The sequence below is a fragment of the Clarias gariepinus genome, chromosome 20 (genome assembly GCF_024256425.1).
Source record: "Clarias gariepinus isolate MV-2021 ecotype Netherlands chromosome 20, CGAR_prim_01v2, whole genome shotgun sequence".
NCBI lineage: Eukaryota > Metazoa > Chordata > Actinopteri > Siluriformes > Clariidae > Clarias > Clarias gariepinus.
This window is the reverse complement of record NC_071119.1, coordinates 17,335,102-17,354,651: the sequence shown is the minus strand read 5'-3', so window position 1 is coordinate 17,354,651 and position 19,550 is coordinate 17,335,102. Positions and strand designations below refer to the sequence as shown.

The 19,550-nt window shown below is 35.8% G+C and overlaps 1 protein-coding gene across 1 annotated transcript; it reads right to left on the bottom strand.

Moving 5' to 3' along the window:
- Nucleotides 1–999: 999 nt before the first annotated feature.
- On the bottom strand, nucleotides 1,000–17,405 carry LOC128508425 (fucolectin-like). The gene is made up of 6 exons (XM_053479767.1): nucleotides 17,369–17,405; nucleotides 17,194–17,238; nucleotides 10,451–10,730; nucleotides 3,146–3,279; nucleotides 2,904–2,995; nucleotides 1,000–1,074 (listed from the first exon to the last, which is right to left on the bottom strand). Exons 1-6 carry the CDS (start codon nucleotides 17,403–17,405, stop codon nucleotides 1,000–1,002), a joined length of 663 nt encoding a protein of 220 aa, XP_053335742.1.
- Nucleotides 17,406–19,550: the final 2,145 nt, after the last annotated feature.

Here is a 19,550-nt window from a genome sequence, read left to right as displayed (position 1 = left end):
TCACTGTCACAAAGCAGCTTTATACAATCAAATAAATTATTTAAGTATGTAAGACTCTTGTCCAGAGAAAATTACTCATCACTTAGCTTTTCAGAACTTTTTTTATTGTTTAAATAATAATTATCATGCTATACGCATAATAAGATTCTGAGATCATATGCAGAATTTCAATATATAAATGGAACAGAACTAAGGTCAATTAACTGTTTCTCAGGAACCTGAGAAATAAAAAGTGACACACACTAATATTTGGCTTCAACATTTCTTTCTGGTATCTAAAATATCTTATGATCATGTTACACTGGTGAGCCTAGACCTGTGGCAATTATGTCTTGAGCCTTGTACAGTGAGAAAAACGAATGAATACTTTTTTTCATTATCATATCATGGTCATCACTTTGGCATATGAAAAATCTAGAATCACCACCAAGTAGTATTCTTATGACTCCACAGCTGTTTAATACCAATCCTCTTGGTTATTGTGACATTGTGGTTAGTGAAATGCCCTTCATTTCATTATTAAACATAGCTGTGATTTCAACCAATGTTGTAACTGTTTAAAAAAAAATATATATATATATAAAACTTCACTAACTATTTAAGTGACCCTTAAACAAAACTATCTTCTTTTTTTTCTTCTTGCTTGATGCAGGCTAAATATTTTTTTACCTTTTTGGAACACAGTGTCATTTTTTCTATTACCATGAGATACATCTCCCAAAATTATTATTTAAGAAATGAGAAGCTACTTATTATATATGTTGCAGTCATAAAAAAGTTGCCAGCTACGAACATTTGCCAGTTTATCATTAGCGGTTTAGCATTACTGGTTTTAAAGTCTCATATACTTTACAAAGTAATTTTTTTTATATCCTCTCTCTTTCTCTCTTGATCCAGATGCGCTGTTATTCCTAGTATGCCTCTTGGAGCCTCTGCAAGTTACACCTGCAATTATGAGTAGAAGTATTCACAGTAGTATTCTTCTCATCTTTCTCACCACTAGTAAGCTTCACATTCTGGGTCCATTGTCCAGCGAATCTGAATTACAGATGACTGAAGATTGGCAGACTTTATCTACAGTATGGGGAAAAAATACTATGTATTACATAATACTTCACATACGATATGTAATACACTTAGTACACATACAGATGTATCTCAATAAATAAGAATATCATTGAAACATGGATTTACTTCAGTAATTTAGTTAAAAAAGTTAAACTTGTATATTATATAGATTCATTACACACAGACCAATATATTTCTAGTGTTTATTTCTTTTAATTTTTGATAATTATGGCTTGCAGTTAATGGAAACCCTAATTTCAATATCTCAAACAACTTGTATATTATAAAAAACTTCAGTAGCTAGAGTGAGTGGTTCAAGAGCCATCACACACATGTATCCAGGACATGGGCTACAATTTTTGCATTCCTTGTGTCAAGCCACTTTTGAACCAGAGACAACAACTAAGGGCATAAACCACTGGGCTGCTGCTCCGCGGGTCAAAGTCTTATTTTCAGATAAAGTGAATTTTACATTTCAATTTGGAAATCAACGTCTAAAGGAAAAGAGGAGAGCAACTGAATCCAAGTTGCTTAAGGCGCAGTATAAAATTTGCTGAGATGGATTTTAAAGCCATGTCATCAGCTGGTGTTGGTCCACTGTGCTTTATCAAGTCCAAGGCTAGCATAGCTGTCTAACAGGTTATAGAGCACTTCATGCTTCCTTCTGCTTATCAGCTTTATGGAGATGCTGATTTTATTTTCCAACAGCATATCTGCCTATACTGCCAAAATTACTAATAGCTGTTTTAGGGACTGTTTTGGTCAACAAACTTGCCTGACCTAAACCCCAGAGACAATCTATACAGTAGGTTATTGTGAAAAGGATGATAAGAGACACTGGACCCAACAATGTTGAGAAGCTGAAGGGCGCTATCAGATCAACCTGGGCTTCCATAACAGCTCAGCAGTGCCACAGACTGATGGCCTCCATTTTCTAGTATGCTGAATTTTGGGTTTTCATTAGTTTCACTTTTTTCAAATAAAATTTTTATTTGTCACATACACAGTCATACACAGTATGAAATGTAGTGAAATGCTTATACGACTGCCAGTTACCCTAAAAAGAGAATTAAAGCTTATAATAATAAATAAGTATGAATAAAAGAAATATGATAGAAAAAATAAATAGAAAAATTAAATAGAACTGGGAAAAATAGAACTAAAAATAGAAATATGCTGTACATAAAAATAGAAATATACTGTACAAATAGAAATATAGTGTACAAGAACATTAAAGAAATTGAGAAATTTTTATATTTTTGGAAGAAAGATGGTGTGCAAATATGCTTAGAAAAAAAGTGTCTTTGTGCAATGGTTAATAAAGTGTCTTTGTGCAATAGTCCAGAATGTAAACATAAACATGTAGTGTAGATGAGAAGGTAGATGTGCATGGAATTGTCCATAGTGTCCATGAATGTAAAAAGATCTGAATTAATTTACTAAAATAAATCAACTTTTCTAAATAATTTTCTAATTTATGATGTTGACTGACCACACCTACTTTATGGAAAGGGACTACCACTGAAATACCACAAAAAAATACTATTTGGGTAGTAAACCACTCTTAACACGGAACTTGGTGACACTAACATGGTGTATAACACGAATATGTGTGCATTGGGCTGTTACATATGTAACAGGTGCAGAAGTAGAAATATGCTGAATAATGAGTTGAGTAATTATTCAGCCAACAGTGAGCCCCTTTCTACTAATAGAGAAGAGGCAACAATCTATGTGGTGCATCAAAGGAACATACAATCAGTAATGGCCAGTAAACAAGGTACAAGGTATGTAAATAAACAGACTACTAAATGTATATTCTTACAAACACAGACCATTTGAAGAATGTTCTCTTTTATGGTGGGGTTGCTGAGATCCTCACTGCTCTTAATCTTTAATTTTAGAAATGCCCACTTAATAGTAGGCCCTACAAAAAAAAATCAATGATGTTAATATTTAAAAACTGTTGTAAAAATTAATTTGACATATATATATATATATATATATATATATATATATATATATATATATATATATATATATATATATATATATGTAATGAATATAAATAAGTAACCTTGATAAACTTGCACCTCACAAAGGGTAAGATACTGCTTAATGTTGGGAATGATAATGTTCACATAACGACCCCTCATATTGCAGGTGTAACTTGCAGAGGCTCCAAGAGGTATACCAGGAATAACAACACATCTGGATCAAGACAGAAAGAGAGAGGGTATGACTGTGTGCAGCAAACATTTACTTCGTAAAGTAATAAGCATGTTTACACATGTGATTAATCTAGAAATTTTATTGGGTTACTATTATTTTCTGTGTGATAATGGCACATTTAATGCAGGTAATAATATGACTAAGGAAACATCACCAGCTGTGCTGGACAGTATGTTTCATTATAAAAAGTAGTTTACCATTCAAATTTTTAAATGTTTTAATTTGTGTGTTACACTATAAAAAAAATGCTGGGTCGTTTCTGTAAACATTGTTTGGTTGGCTCAAGCTGGGTCAAATGAGATCTAGTGGGTCATTTAGAAATTAACACCTGGTTGGGTTATTTTGAGCCAGCAACTGGTTTATTCTGTATTCCCTGGGTTCTCCAAACGGCAGCTTAAAAAATGTTTGAAATATTACTGTTATTGTGTCACAAAGTGCAAATGTTTAAGCGAGAATGTATGCGTGTACAGCTCAAATCATCAATTGGTTATTAAAGATAGCATTTATTAAAAAAAAATTGCCCCAACGATTTCTGAAAAAGGCAAAATTTTTGTCATATATAACGTCAGATGACGTCATCCTATAGTGCACCTGGAGATTATAAATGGGCATGAACCGGAAACATCCTCAGATCTTTTTGTCTTCAGGATCCACTTGGTGAGTGTGCGTGTGTGCAAGCCCTTTTTTTAAAAAAAGAAAGCGAAAATAGCAAGTGTCTTATTACTCATCAGAAAGATGGCAGAGTTAGACACGAGTCCGTCCCTCCGAATATCTTGCTGTGGGCGATCTCGTCGCTTTCTGTTTTCAGTGTTTGGGGGAAGAGCACGCTATCTCGGGCTTGAGGGAGCAGGTAAGTATTGCGATTTCTTCCTATTAAAGTCCCTCTCGCTCGGGTTCGTTCTTTCTTAAAACGAAACCGCGAGCCGCGACGCATTTTTTGCGTGCATATCTGGCGGAAGTGCACGAGACGGAATTTTCCTTTTCTCTTGCCGGATCATGAGCTTTTACCTTTCACTTCTTAAGCGCGCTTCGGCGCTTCTTGTGAAGGGGGGAAAACCTTTCTCTCTCGCTTCCGCGGAGATGGAAACTATCACCTCAGAGCGCTCCTTTAGTGATAACCCAGTGTGTTAGTTGTTGTTAGAGGTGGTAACGCGCGGTCTAACGCGTGCACCTCAATTCGCCGTAAAAATAAAAAAAATAAATCTCCCAAACGCTTAAGGTCAGACGACAGGCCCCTCCCCCTCCTGGCGACCTCCAATAAGTTGACTTTTTCATGGAATAAGCTGTATTTATCCTGTGTTTTTGTGCTATTGACATCGATTTGTACCAATGTCATTGATGAAAGTGCGGTCCTTTATGATGATGTCCCAGATCAGAGAGACGCTTACGGGCCATCTCTCTCCTGGGAGCTAATTCTCCAGGGAAAAACCCACACTTCCCACCAAGCGTGTAGACTAACATCTTCGTTGGTGGGAGGAGATTTTTCAGGTAGCGGGTCAGCCTGGTGCTGTCCTGCACACAGGAGCTTTGCAGGCATACCAGACTGACCTACTGAGAGCTGAGCACTGGCAGAGGCCGTGGTTGAATCTCCGGCAGCGTGTAAGCTAGTGCCAAGCATGTCTCCCTGGCTACAGGATTCAATCATTGCGTTTCAACGGCGTGGGTTCTCCACTTCCGTGAAACCACAGTGAGCGCCTCTGTTTATTCAAAATCACAGGCTTGCTGGAAAAAGGGGCCATAGTACATGTTCCCCTTCCAGACAGAGCCATTTGGCATCAAAACGTCGCCCTAGCTCACCTCATTTCCTCAGGGTGAAGTCTTAACGCCACAAAAAGTTTCCTCCTTCCTACACAAGGTATGATGTTGAGTGTCATGCAGAATCCGACCGCAATGCGGGCACAGCTGTCTCCTGCGCGCGCCAGGTCCATTATAGCACCCTAAAGGAGTCCAAGCTAGGCCAGGAGGTAACATTCACTGCTTCAGTGGTGGCTAAGAGCCGGGGGATTTCATCCAAGGGCCAATCCCCAGAGTGAGACATGCTTTTGCCCAAGCCTATGAGGCGCGTGGCACACTTCGCCTCTAGTGTTTAGGGCCCATTCGACCAGAAAGCTTGCCTCATCAATTGATCTGGCAAAAGGGGTTTCCAAGTATGTCATGCGGCCTATTTCCGCAAGACATCTGTCAGGCTTCATAGTTGGATGCCAGGCTCATGGGTCCTCGAGTCAGCATCCCAGAATTATGAATAAGACTTCTTGGGGGGACTGTGCGCACCTACACAACTTTGGGGGTCCTGACACTTGCCGTGCGGCGGAATGGGTATTCTCATTCCCAATAGCGCTTTCGGGCAGCATTAAGTGTAGCTTTTGAAAGGGAACGTCTCGGGTTACTTTGCTGTAACTCTGTTCCCTGAAAAAGCAGGAACGAGATGCTGCACTCCAATGCCACACTGCATGGGTGACTGGACATCTTTCAGACATTGACCTGAGGATGTTTCCTGGTTAATGCCTATTTATGACCTACAGGTGCACCTAATCGGTTGACATCACCTGAACAAGGTTATATATGCCCAAAATTTTGGTGTGTGTTTGACACACCTGTGCTTCACAACGAAATGTTTCCCATAACGCTTTCGCGCAGCATCTCGTTCCCACTTTTTCAGGGAACAGGGTTACTGCAAAGTAACCCGAGACATTCTCAAACCCTCAAGTTTGCACTTCGAAGTCAAGTCTGTTCTTTGTGTTCTTGGAATTAAGACACGGCATGATGAACGTCCAGCATTTTTCACTTCTGAAGCGAGGGGTACGCCCCTTAAAGCTGGCAGTATTTTATGGTAAGTTAATATAAATTTTTACCTAAATTTTAAAAATGATGTTTTTGTGGTAGGAGTAGTGTTGGGGACATTACTTTTAAAAGTAACTTATTACATTACTAAATTATTGTCTGTAAAAAGTAATCAATTACATTACAGCGTTACTTTCTGATAAAAGTAATTAGTTAGAGTACTTTTCCATTGCAGAAAATGAAAACTCCTTTGTGATTCCTCATGCATGTTGTTTTAGTCAAGACCTTTATAATTATTCTATTATCATCACTCAGCGAAGTTTGGGCCATAATCTGTTAACTACTAATACCCCTATCTCACCTACACGGTTATGCGCAGTGGCTGTAAGTATGGTTTATCAAGATTTACTTATTTTTAGTAATGGTAGGAGCAAGCATATTTTATTGTTCAAATTAAATGCTTTGATATGGTGTTGTGGAATTAATATTTTATTCTCATTCTGTTTTTTATTATTTAAAAAAGAAGAATGGATCATCGTTTTAGTTTAAAATATTTATTATAAGTTGTAAATTTATGACTTAAATATAATATTTATCTAGGGTTTGTTGAGAATTTGAAAAGGGTTGAATGTTTCGTATTAAATCCAGATGGAGCGCCATATCCTGTTATCCCTCACATGTTAAATAGTGAGGTAAAATAGTCAGGAATATACACTAAATTCATGTTTACATTATGTATTTTGTGTATTGTCAAGGAAAAAAAAAATGCTTTGCATGAAATACATATGTAGCTGTACGTCCCTAACAAAACATGAGGACATGAGTACTCATCTTTTAAATTTTTGAGGACAACAGTTTTTCACCCCACATTTAATCAATAATATTTAAAAAAAAAAAGTTTTACTGTGTGTTTTAAATTTTGTCATTTTAAAGGAAATAAAATAGTAATAGTTAAATAACTACAGTAATAGTTAATATTTTAAGATGGGGAATGTTTGATGTCATTTGGGCATTATACGATTTGTATTAAAAACTTCTATTTAAAAGTGTTTCAACATTGTATTAAATGCAAAAAATGTAATTCAAATCAAATTTACAGGGGCCTCTTGTTTTTATTGCTTTACAGAGTGTTTATGTTACACTTGTTTTATATTTAAATGGTCAACTTGGGATTATATGGTTTTGTCTGACATTTCTGTCAAAATTAAGTTATTAACATTTTCTTATTCTGTGACAATATATTTACAAGTTGTGTACACTCTAAAAAACTGCTGGGTTAAAAAACAACCCAACAATAACCTAGCTGCTGGGTCAATATTGGACAGAACATGCACTGGGTTGTTTTGACCCAAGTGCTGGGTTTAACCATTTAACTCAGAATTCTGGTTTGTTTATCTGACCCAACCAGTGTGTTAAATTAAAAAAATTAAAAAAGTGACATTAAAAACAAAAACAATAAAACTTTTTAAAATATTATTAATTAAATGTGAGCAGAAAACACCTCAAAATTTTAACACATGAGTATTGTGTCAATTAATCTGATCTACAGTATGCTCTCAGGTGAGAAGACACAACTGCTTTGTGTAGTTTACATCAATGACAAAAAAACTTTAAAACAAACAACAGCCTCCACCAAACAGTCAATCAATAGCATTGCCTCCAACAATGGGAAAGATCTGTTAGGTTCCTCTTGTCTCATCCCCAATGCACAAAACATGGAATAATGCTCAGATATCATTCCCATCATTTTGGTTCCCACCTGTGGATTACATTCCATCACTTAGTGTTGCAATATAACTAACATTTACATCAAGCATTTTTGTTAAGAACGTACGGCTACATATGTATTTAATGCAAAACCTTGCAACCTTGTCAATACACAAAAATACATACTGTAATGTGAGCATGAATTTCTGACTAATTTACTTCACTGTTTACTGTGTGAGGGATAACAGGTTATGGCGCTCCATCTGGATTTAATACGAAACATTAATCCATTTTCAAATTCTTAACAATTCCGAGATTAATACAATATTTAAATGATGAATTTACAACTTATAATAAAAATTCCATAAGGTTATGTAGCTCATTTAAAACTACAACTTAATGATGACGCATTTTCAATTTATGAATAATAAACAGAATGGGAAAAAAAACTAATCCCACACCACCATATCAAAGCATTTAATTTGAGCATTATGCTTGCTCCTACCACAAAAAAAAAAAAAAAAAAAAAAAAAACACATTAACCTACCATAAAATACTGAGTGCTCTGAGTATAATCCAGTCAGAAGTAAAGAATTCAGAAAGTTTGCCAAAAAATAAACCAGCTGCTGGGTGAAAATAACACAAAAAATTTTTTAAAACAGAAACAGAAGACTTATTAAGACTGTCATTAAACATATCCCAATTGCATCTTCAGACAACTACAAAATATTACAAAATATCTCAACAGACTTTCCACACACAACTTTAGTAAAGATTACTAGTAATTTACCTAAAATTTCATTTAAGACTACAGTACATTTGGTAAATTTAGGTTTTTTATTTGTGTGCTACACACAATGCACTTTTCTCATAAAATACAGTATAGCCGACTATTGGCACTAATATAAAAGCATGAACTCCCCACACACCCCCATATCAAAATGTAACCTAAAAGGTGGAAAAGCGAATAAACATGAAAATAAGCAACATTTAAAGTTCAGGTAAAAATTCATATTAACTTACCATAAACTGCCAGCTTTAAGTGGCGTACCCCTCGCTTTAAAAGTAAAGAATCTAGAAAGTTCGTCATGCCTTGTCATAATTCCAAGAACGCAAACAACAGACTTGACTTGGTTTGAGGACACCGAGTATATTGCAAATGGAACGCGGCGTACAGCGCGATATATTATACTATAACCGTATTATACCAAAGACTGTCTGTTAGAAATACACAAAATGAAATAAATCCCCCGTTTAACCACTACAGTAGACATCACCAGTTTTTAGAGGTTCTTTCCGAAGTGAGGCTGTGTTGGGCAAATACATGAGGACAGAGCGCTGCAGGATTGCCTGGAGCTCAAATCTCCTAAATTGATAGGGAAATTTTTTAAATAGACACCATCTTTAATAACTGATTGATGTTTTGAGCTGTACACATATACATTCTCACTTAAACAACTCTTAAAACTATACTTTATGACACAATAACAGTAATATTTAGCATATTGCAGGCTGCCGTTTGGAGAAACCAGAGAATAAAAAATAAGGCAGGTGTTGGGTAAAAATAACCCAACCAGGTGTTTATTTGTAAATGACCCACTACATCTCATTTGACCCAACATAGAGCAACCCAACAATGTGTTTAAAGTACCCAAAATAACCCAGAATTTTGACCCAGCGTAAACAACCCAACAATGTGTTTACAGAAACAAAGCAACATTTTTTAGAATGTACATTTTTGTAAAATGAATAAAAATCTAATGGAATGTGTCAACCTAACAAGAGTGTTAATTTTACCCACTGGTTGGGTTAAATAAAATAACCCAGCAGTTTAATATTTAACCCAGCTAGAATGTCAATTTAACTCACTGGTTGGGTCAGAGGAACAACACAGAATTCTGGATCAAAACAACCCAGCGCTTGTTCTGCCCAATAGTGACCCAGCGGTTGGGTTATGGTTGGATTGTTTTGTTGTTTGTATGTTTGGAGTGTAATGTTTAAGATACTATAAAAATTGCACATTCTGTTTTCCCTATACATGTTATCATGCATTTCTTTATTCTAACATTGCACATTTTTAATACAAGTAATTCTGAGTATTTTAAAGTTGTCATTAAACTAGATAATTTCTTTACACACATATACATATCACATATCACACACACATACATATCACTATTTAAAAATTTGGACGCACCAACTAATTAAATGATCAATGCTGAAGGCATCCAAAATATGCACATTTGAACATTTGTGTCTAACGCTTATTTTCTGTAAAGAATTATTAATGGCTCTAATCTGAGGTCCTTGGTAATTTTTGAGACTGGTTACCCTAAATGGAGTTATCATCTGCAACAGTGGTAAGTTTTGGTCTTTCTTTCCTGGCATGGTGTTCATGAGAGCCAGTTTCATCATGGTGGTTGATGATTTTTTTTCAATTGCACTTGGCCATTCTGTTCTTACAATAATTGTTTCAGTACAGCTGAATTTCGTGTCTTAAAATAACAACCAAGTGTTGTTACTGTTACTTTACTACTTAATGCCATATAAGTTCCTTCACAATTTTAAAATCTCCAAAAATTAATTAGAAGGTGTCTCCAAACTTTTGACTTGGTACCAAACTATAATGTATTACTGATTTATTTATTTATTAATAAATCACCTAGGGTTAGTGTTGCCATTGTTGATTAGGGAGTCACCAATATGAATCTCTGCACCATTTATCCGCTCTGGACAGCAGTCGCCTCTGTTTGTGATCACTACAGTTCCAATATCATACACTGCCAACAAATCCACGCTCCACCATGGGTCATAGTCTTCTCTGGTGTGTACACAAGAGCCAGAACCGAAGATAGATTCTGTGTTACCATCAATAGCCAAGTTCGCAGAATAAGTGCTGTATGTAGAAGATTGTGTTGCTATTCCTTTTAAGGCTAAATTGACTGGAGAAAAGAAGAAAAGGATATATATAAGAAATATAATGTATAATAATATTAATTACCTGGTGCAACCTAATGTCTGCAGATGTTATACAAACACACACACACACCATTCTTAAAGGCGCTATACAAATAAAACTGAATACGTGTGTGTATATATGTGTATATGTACAGTGTATATATATATATATATATATATATATATATATATATATATATATATATATATATATATATATATATATATATACATACACACACACACACACACACACATACACATTTAGACACACTGCGGACATTAGGTAGCACCAGGTATTTTCCTTTAACCATGGTCATTGTCACAAATTTCCAAAAGAAAATTATGGGAATGTTTATAAAATGTGAAAAAATGTGTATGAATCAAAATGATCAAATTGTCCCTGATGAGCAAGATGTGACTATGAACATTGACAGGGATGGTTTCAAAGAAAAACTTTCTGAGATGGCCATAGAAAGAAACCTTGAGAGGAGCCAGACTCAAGGGAAACCCATCCTTATTTGGGTGATAACGGATAGCAGGAATTGTTGTGCAGCTGGAAGTTCAATATAACAATTCATGTGTTAAGTTAAAACAAAGTCCAGTTTGTTACTGGAGGGTCCAGTAGCTTGTAAGAAATTCCAGTTCTAAACTATTTAACGACTGCAGTCACAAGTCCTCAGAAAACAGCTGTATACTAGAACCATATTAATGGTAAAGTAAAGCTGTCGCCAGTCACCACACACATCCCAAGCAGACCACATTGGCCTCCTGCTTCTGGTTGGAGGTCTTGTCGCATGAAGACCAGGATGACTCAGACAGGTCCAGAGGGAGTCTGGATCACTGGCAGCTCAGGACGACGTGTGTAGCTCAACAAAGAGAGATGGGGAGGAAGAGAAGAGACATACAAGGTATATTTAGTGCAGAGTGCAAGCATGGACTCTGGCAAGACTAATTATGACAGCATAACTAAACGGGAAAGCCAGAAGAAAATTTAGACATAAATCAAGGTTTTTTTCCATTGCCATCTCAGGATGTTTTTCCTTGCCACCATTGCTGTCGCCCTGAGCTTGCTCATCAGGGACAATGTGATCATTTTGATTTTTCAAATTTTTTTTTACATTTCATACACATTTTCATAATTTTCTTTTTTAAAAATGCGACTATGTTCCTGTTAAAGGCAATTAGGGCTCCCTGAGTAAAGCAACCCATTACTCCACCGTCACCAAACCTGAGTGATCAATGAGAGTGGGGAAGACAACATCTAGACATTCCACTTCACAATAAGACATCCATGAGTCCCCCAGATCTGCTATTTATCTAAGGCAAATCTATTCACAAAAATGCTTGGCTAAATAAATTAGTTTTTAGCCTAGAATTTAACACTGAGACTATGTCTGATTCTTGAACATTAATTAGAAGGGGCAGGAAACTTTGGAGCAGAAAAAGCTCTGCCCCCTGCTGCAGTTTGCATAATATGCAGTACTGACAAGCAGCCTGCATCAGATTGGCCAAACCGAAGTAAAAAAAAAACAAAAAAAAAAACAAGTGTAACAAATTTGGCAAGAAACGGAAGCAAGATAAAAAAAAAAAGGATACCAATGTTATGTGGTACGGATTGAAAAGCCACATAACTAGATGTTCAGAACCTCTGTTAAAAGTAATTAACTGTTCACTCAGCAGTGGGTATGTTTCTAAATCCCTTAAATTAGCAGTTATTAAACCACTAATCAAAAAACCTCACCTTGACCTCTGTCAGCTTTCCAATTACAGGCCGATATCAAACCTCCCCTTTATCTCTAAAATTCTGGAAAAGGTAGTATCACAGCAGCTATGTTCATAACTACATAGGAATAGCATACATGAACTGTATTAGTCAGGATTTAGGCCTCATCACAGCACAAAGACAGCACTCGTTAAAATAGTAAATGACCTCCTAGTGGCCTCTAATCAGGGTTGTGTCACTATACTTGTGTTACTCGACCTCAGTGCAGCTTTTGACACTATTGATCATAGTATTCTCCTTTACAGATTAGAAAATGTAGTAGGAATTAAGGGAACGGCCCTCTTATGGCTTAGATCCTATTTGACTGATCGTTATCAGTTTGTAGATTTAGATGGTGACCATTCCTCATGTTCTCAAGTTGAGTTTGGTGTTCCACAGGGTTCTGTTTTAGGCCCACTGCTTTTTTCCCTTTACATGCTTCCTCTAGGCAACATAATTCGTAAACATGGTATTAGTTTTCATTGTTATGCTGATGACACACAGGACATAAGAAATTGGATGTTAATTAATTTTCTTCTGCTTAATCCTGATCAGACAGAAGTTCTAGTCATAGGACCACAAGCAGGTAGAAGTAAGCTTTCTGATCACACTGTGATTTTAAATGGCCTTTCTGTTCCATCAAGTGCAACAGTAAAAGACCTTGGTGTGATTATAGATTCAAGCCTTTCATTTGAAGCACATGTAGATAATATTACCAGGATAGCATTCTTTCACCTCAGAAATATTGCCAAGATAAGAAATATATTGTCACCAAATGATGCAGAAAAACTAGTTCATGCTTTTATCACATCTAGGTTGGATTATTGTAACGCCTTACTGTCTGTTTGTTCAACTAGGTGCTTCAATTAGTCCAGAATGCAGCAGCGAGAGTCCTCACTCGAACCAGAATTTAATTATCCACATTGCATTGGCTTCCTGTGAAATTTCGTATCGATTTTAAAATACTACTTGTAGGTGCATGTTATTCACAAGTTCTGACGCGTGTCTTTACTTACACAGTGTCACTGACGACATCATACGTTTCGTTGATTTCTTTGTCTCTTGTTTATTTTCAACATTAAAAACAACGGTTGTTACAGTTTCTTGCATAAATCCACTGTAGTCACGACAAGTCGCTTGCTGTGTTCTGTAGCTTCGATAGATTACAGTTACAACAACTTATTTTACTGTATTCCTTTTAGCTTACTGTCTCACGGTCAAAAGCTTGTGTGCTCCACACCTTTCTGTATCTTTCCGTGTCTTAACAACAACTAACAACTAACGTGCGTGATAGACATGAAACTGCATAACTGTGGGATGATGTCACAGAACAACTCATGAAATGATGTCACAATACACATTATGAGTATGATACTTAATGCTTAATGCTTAACTAATAAACTGAAATAAGATAAACATTACAACAAATCACAAGAATGAAATATGGCCCTTACACTACTCTTGACGTATAAAGAATTAGAAGGTTTCGCGCCGCAGTATCGGAGTGAACTGCTAGTGTCTTACAATCCGCCACGCCTACTTCGATCAAAGGATGCAGGCTGCTTGTCAGTACTGCGTAATATTAAAACTACAGCAGGTGGCAGAGCTTTTTCTTACAAAGCCCCAAAGTTATTTTGGAATAGTCTTCCAAAAAGTGTTCGAGACTCAGACACAGTCTCAGTGTTTAAGTCCAGGCTAAAAACCTATTTATTTAGCCAAGCATTTTTGTAAATAGATTAGCCTTAGGTAAAGGAGCAGATCTGGGGGACTCATGGACGTAGAGTATTAGGTGAACTGGTATGTTTAGATGCTGTCTTCCCCACTCTCACTGATCACTCAGGTTTGTTGATGGTGAGGTGATTGGTTGCTTTACATCTCTGGAAGCCCTCATATCTGTGTTTCCTTCTGGCTCTCCCTTTTTAGTTATGCTGTCATAGTTAGTCCTGCCGGAGTCCCTACTTGCACTCTGCACTAAATATACATTCACCTTATACATTGTTCGACTGTGACCATACCTAACTGTTATTTCTCCATCTCTTTTGCTCTCTCCTTTTCTGCTCTATCCTCTCTCTCTGTCTCTCCTTTTTCCTCTACCTATCTCTCTGTCGAGCTATACATGTCGCTCCTGAGCTGCCAGTGATCCAGACCTCCTCTGCCCGCTGGACCTGTCTAACTCATCCTGGAGTCCTGCTTCTGGTTGGAGATCTCATCACATGGATGCTCCGTGTGGTCTGCCTGGAATGCGTGTTGTGACTTTTCCATGACAGCTGTTCTTTGAGGACCTGTGACTTCAGTCGCTCAATAGTTCAGGACTGGAATTTCTCACAGTCTACCTGAGCCTCCAGGACAAACTGGACTTAAATTTTACACATCTCCTTTTATACTGAACTTCCAGTCTCGCATATTATTATGCACATCAATCCCTGTTATCTGTTTTCACCCAGATGAGGATGGGTTCCCTGTTGAGTCTGGTTCCTCTCAAGGTTTCTTCCTATTACCATCTCAGGGAGTTTTTCCTTGACACTGTCGCCGTCATCCTAGGCTTGCTCATCAGGGACAATCATATAATTTTGATTCATACACATTCACATTTCAGAGAGTTTTTGATTCATACACATTCACATTTCAGAGAGTTTAACAATAACCGGGAGTGCACACATAACTGATGCATCTTGCTCTCTTTTTCTGTTTTTCGTTCACCGGCATCTTAGGTAGGCAGAGGCTGGATCTTTGCCTCTGTCTTGTACTCTATGCGCTCTGTCTGTCTGTCTGTCTGGTCTTTCTTTTCCTTGGCCCTGATAACTTACCGGTGCTACCTTAATAATCAATATGTTTTACATATTCATGAAAAGTCATGAATTATTCAGTGAAACAAAGGCTCTGCTGGAAAAAAAGTTAGGCACATCACATCACATATAAATTGTCAAATTTTATTAAAAATAGTAAAGAAAATGATTGTGTATGGAGTAATTAAAAACCAAACACAACAAATGTTTTGATAAAGAAATTCTCGGTCTCTTGCATTCCAGGGATTAATGGTAAAAATGTCAATTTTAGAATCTAGAATCCAGAATTAATTTTTGCACAAACTTAAGAAAAGGCCTGAAGCACTGGAGTGTCTTTAGAAAGATCCCAGAGGCTTATTAAAAGTAATCCTCATCCCAGGAGACTTGAGTTATCTTAAAGAAGGGTGCATTTTTGTTTTGCTCGCTGTCTCACTGTTTTTGTATGAGAAATTTAAATGTATTGGTGTGAACAGGTTAAATTATTTGCATTTGAATGTTGTTTGACATTAGAAACAACAACAATAACAAATAAGAATAAATAGCGAATTGAGATGCTCTGTTTATACTGCATATATAGTATTTGGTACAACAAAATTCCTGAAAAATAATCCTATAAAACATTTATTAATTTGAGTTATTCCATTCTGAAAGTTTATTTTTTTAAATAATAACAATTAAAAGATAAAAAGAGTTAATTATTTTTAAAAATAAATAAATAAATAAATAAATAAAAAAAATTGTCAGCTAGTAAAGTGGGGAATCACGTGCACATGAGCACAAACTGGACTTTCATAATGTGGCTGATGTAAATATGTTAGATTCATGTGCAACTTTTAAACATGTCAAATTGCACAAACAAAAATACAATTTTAAACTCTAGCAGAAAAACAGAGGAAGAGGAGAATAAATAAACCTGGCAGCATGTTATGAACACGGAACTGAGTTCATGAAACTGTTGTGTGTCTGCTTATAGCAAAACAACTAAATAAAAACACTCAAAGACTTTTTATTTGGGGCAAAGTTACTGATTTTTTTCAGCAGAACCCCTGTTTCACTGAATAATATATGACTTCACATCTGGATCAAGTAACACTAGGTTTCCCCAGGACTCCTATTGACCCAGCTGTTCATGCCTATACATTCCAATGTCTCACAGAAAAACAGGGCTTCTTTTAAGATAAACAAAAATAAAGCATGGTTTCTGAAACAGTCATTGAAATACAATTTGCAGAAAAATATAACTGAAATAAAGTAACTGACACCAACTGGGGCAACCTAAGGAAGTGGCCAGTAAGTGTATGTGCATTCAGTAGCATTAACACCAGGTTCACTGGTGGACCAGTGGTTAGCTCTCAACACTGGTAACAATAAGACAGGGGATTTAAACACCACTAAGGTCATCAGTTAACTAATAAAACAATCACTACCATCAGTATGGGAATTTTAAAAATGTATTTCAGCTGAGAGGGGAGGTAACTATTGCATAGGGGAGATACCATGCAACAAAGTGCTGGGGTTAGTCATTTAGAGTAATATAGTCATTGGTCCAATTATAATTTCAGACTTTCAAAAATAATCTAATACCAACTGTATCCTACCATCTGTCCATAATTTTGGCAAGCTAATATTCCCACAATCTTCCAATTACCAAAAATATCTTCAGTGAAATGTAAAAAAAATAACTTTGACTTTTTTTGTCTAATCTTTCTGTTAAAACTTGTGTTTAGACAACACTCCGATGGATTCGATCATAAAATAGATTGAAAAAACTTGTGGATTCAATGCCAGCCTTAGTGTATTCTTTCATTAAAGCAAAAAGACAATATACCAAATTCTAATATAAAAAAAACCTTAATCTTACGTGTGTTTTTATATTGTACTACAGTATATTCATACCTTTCTGATGGGTCAGTATCCACTGTGATGAAAAAATGCATATCCCTGTGACAAAATATTTATTTGGTTATTGCCTGCTTATGGCAATGTTTTGTGAAAAAAAAATTAATCTATAAAATAAAAATAAAAAATCAACTTTTATAATAATTCACAATATACTTTAATCAGACTTTACCTAAAAAAAAATACTTGAGCCTCTGAGAATTCTTCATTTCCTTTTCAAATAGAAAGAGCAGCTTTATATCATTTACAGCACTCAAAAAAGGACAGAACATAGATAAATGAGAAAGGGCTATACTATTCACTAGTCAAGACTTGGACTTTTACTGTGCACATCAAATTACTGTATACAGTATGGCATGCCTCATACCAAATCCACTATATTAGGGCACAGTATAAATAGATTTCTCACTTACCTTGCTTGACACAATCAAAAAAGCCAACTCTCAGCTGTCCACTTGGTTCTTTGTGTTAAATGATTATGTAGGTTATTTAAAAGGCAAATGCACTGTGTTTACAAATGCAATGGAGCTTTCCTTACCTGTCCAAAAAAAAAAAAAAAACATAAAACAAGAAGCTTCAGTTTAAGTTTTATTTATACAAACATTTGATGTATTTTATACATCTAAAATTTATTCAGCATGACAACTGATTTACTAAATCAAGTCAATCAAAACCATAGTACAAATGTGTTGCACAAAAGCCAGAGGTACAAATGTGGTAAAAACAGATGTAATAAATCACCTAGTCTTTATTTTGGTGAGAAGGACACAAGATAATGAATTACATCTACATTTGAACTGTTTAATGTGCATTAGATTTTAAGGGAAATTGGTTCTTCAACTTGCTAGCAGCAACTTACTAGCAGAGATAATAGCATGCAATATTCACAATATCCATGAGCAAAAGGATATGTGATGGTTTATTTTTATATTTCAAAAGAATGTTTTTTTGTGTGTGTGATTGTAAAATGATATTGGGTGCATGTTGCTATTTAAACTAAACATTAGTAGTAGCAGTTATAATTTTTACTATTAAAGCCTATATAATTTAATGGTTGTAACATTGTGAAACATGTCCTAAACCTGAGGTTTTGGCCTTCATTAGCATTTTGCATGACTTTTGCATTTAGGCTACTCAAAGCTCTTGGAGTCTTATATGATTCTGCAGGATGTAGCAGTAAAAACAACTAAGCTTATTTATGTACTGACAGCACAATTCATACAATTATCTAGATACAAATATTGTAAATTAGCTATATGCAAAAACTCCCTCCGCCGCAGTAACAGCATCATCTGTTTTACCTGGTCTTAAAAAATAGTCAGTTAATTTATCTGATGATCTCTTTCCTTTAGCTGCAATTTTGTGTTTTGCTGAGCTTGAGTGGGCTTCTAGGTTGCTAGCACATTTATTTGACACTGACATGTAAATGACAGCTTTGCACGTCACACATTCTGCTTCAAATGGATCCTGACGAATTCGAAAAACTCAGGAATTTTCTTTGTAAATCATCTGTGAATTTAGATTTGCATTTGAGCATTTTTTACACTATTTAGAAGCAATGTGCCACCCACTGACAAGTAGGCTGTTGTTCTCTCTTTACTGTTGCCATGGTGCTGAGGGATTGAGACGTGCCGACCAATGTTTGCATACATGACTGATCAATGGTGCTGTGCCTTAAAGTGCCTTAAATCCAATTTTATTGGTTTTGGCCTTGTTCAGTGATGGGAAAAATAGTATTTTGCATGAATTTTAGATTAGATCACAGAATATCAGGCAGATACAGTGAGTATCTTCAGTTTGTATTTACATCAAACATCAGAATGGTAAAAATGTGATCGCAGTCAGTTTTGGTTACAGAGAAGCTGATTTGAGAATTCAAATGTACATCATCAACTACACATAGCATCAAGGCTGCAATCAAAGCTATCACCATATTTGGTTTTATTTCTGTCACTAAGAATAGGAATCTGAAACTACACTGGGAATGGACCCAGCAAAACTAAACTAAACCACCAACTGTTATAGCCTATATATATATATATCTCAGTTTGTGTGTGTTTGTTATTATTTTTTGTTTACCCATTGCAGTGTTTCCCACACATCTGGTAACTTTTAAACTGTTCATTTGTTTTTTCTAATATAATCATTATATTGTATTATACTATAATTCTCATATAGAACCATGCAATGCAAAAATGTAGGACTCACATGCACATATAAATATATATTTCCAACCAGATTTTTAAAGAAGTGATGCTTACGGTTGGAAAGCCACTTCTAAACATTATTAATTCTTCATTATATCTAGGTCACGTCCCTAAACCTTTCAAGTTGGCAGTTATTAAGCCGCTTCT

Bases quoted from the DNA above. Each gene is read 5' to 3' on its own strand.
- LOC128508425 (XM_053479767.1), bottom strand. From the start codon at position 17,405: ATGAAGAATTCTCAGAGGCTCAAGTATTTTTTTTTAG. The intron at 10,731-17,193 runs GTATGAATATAC...TCTTTTCTCCAG, and splicing joins GATACTGACCCATCAGAAAG to TCAATTTAGCCTTAAAAGGA. The intron at 3,280-10,450 runs GTGATTTATTAA...GTCTTGATCCAG, and splicing joins AATGGCAACACTAACCCTAG to ATGTGTTGTTATTCCTGGTA.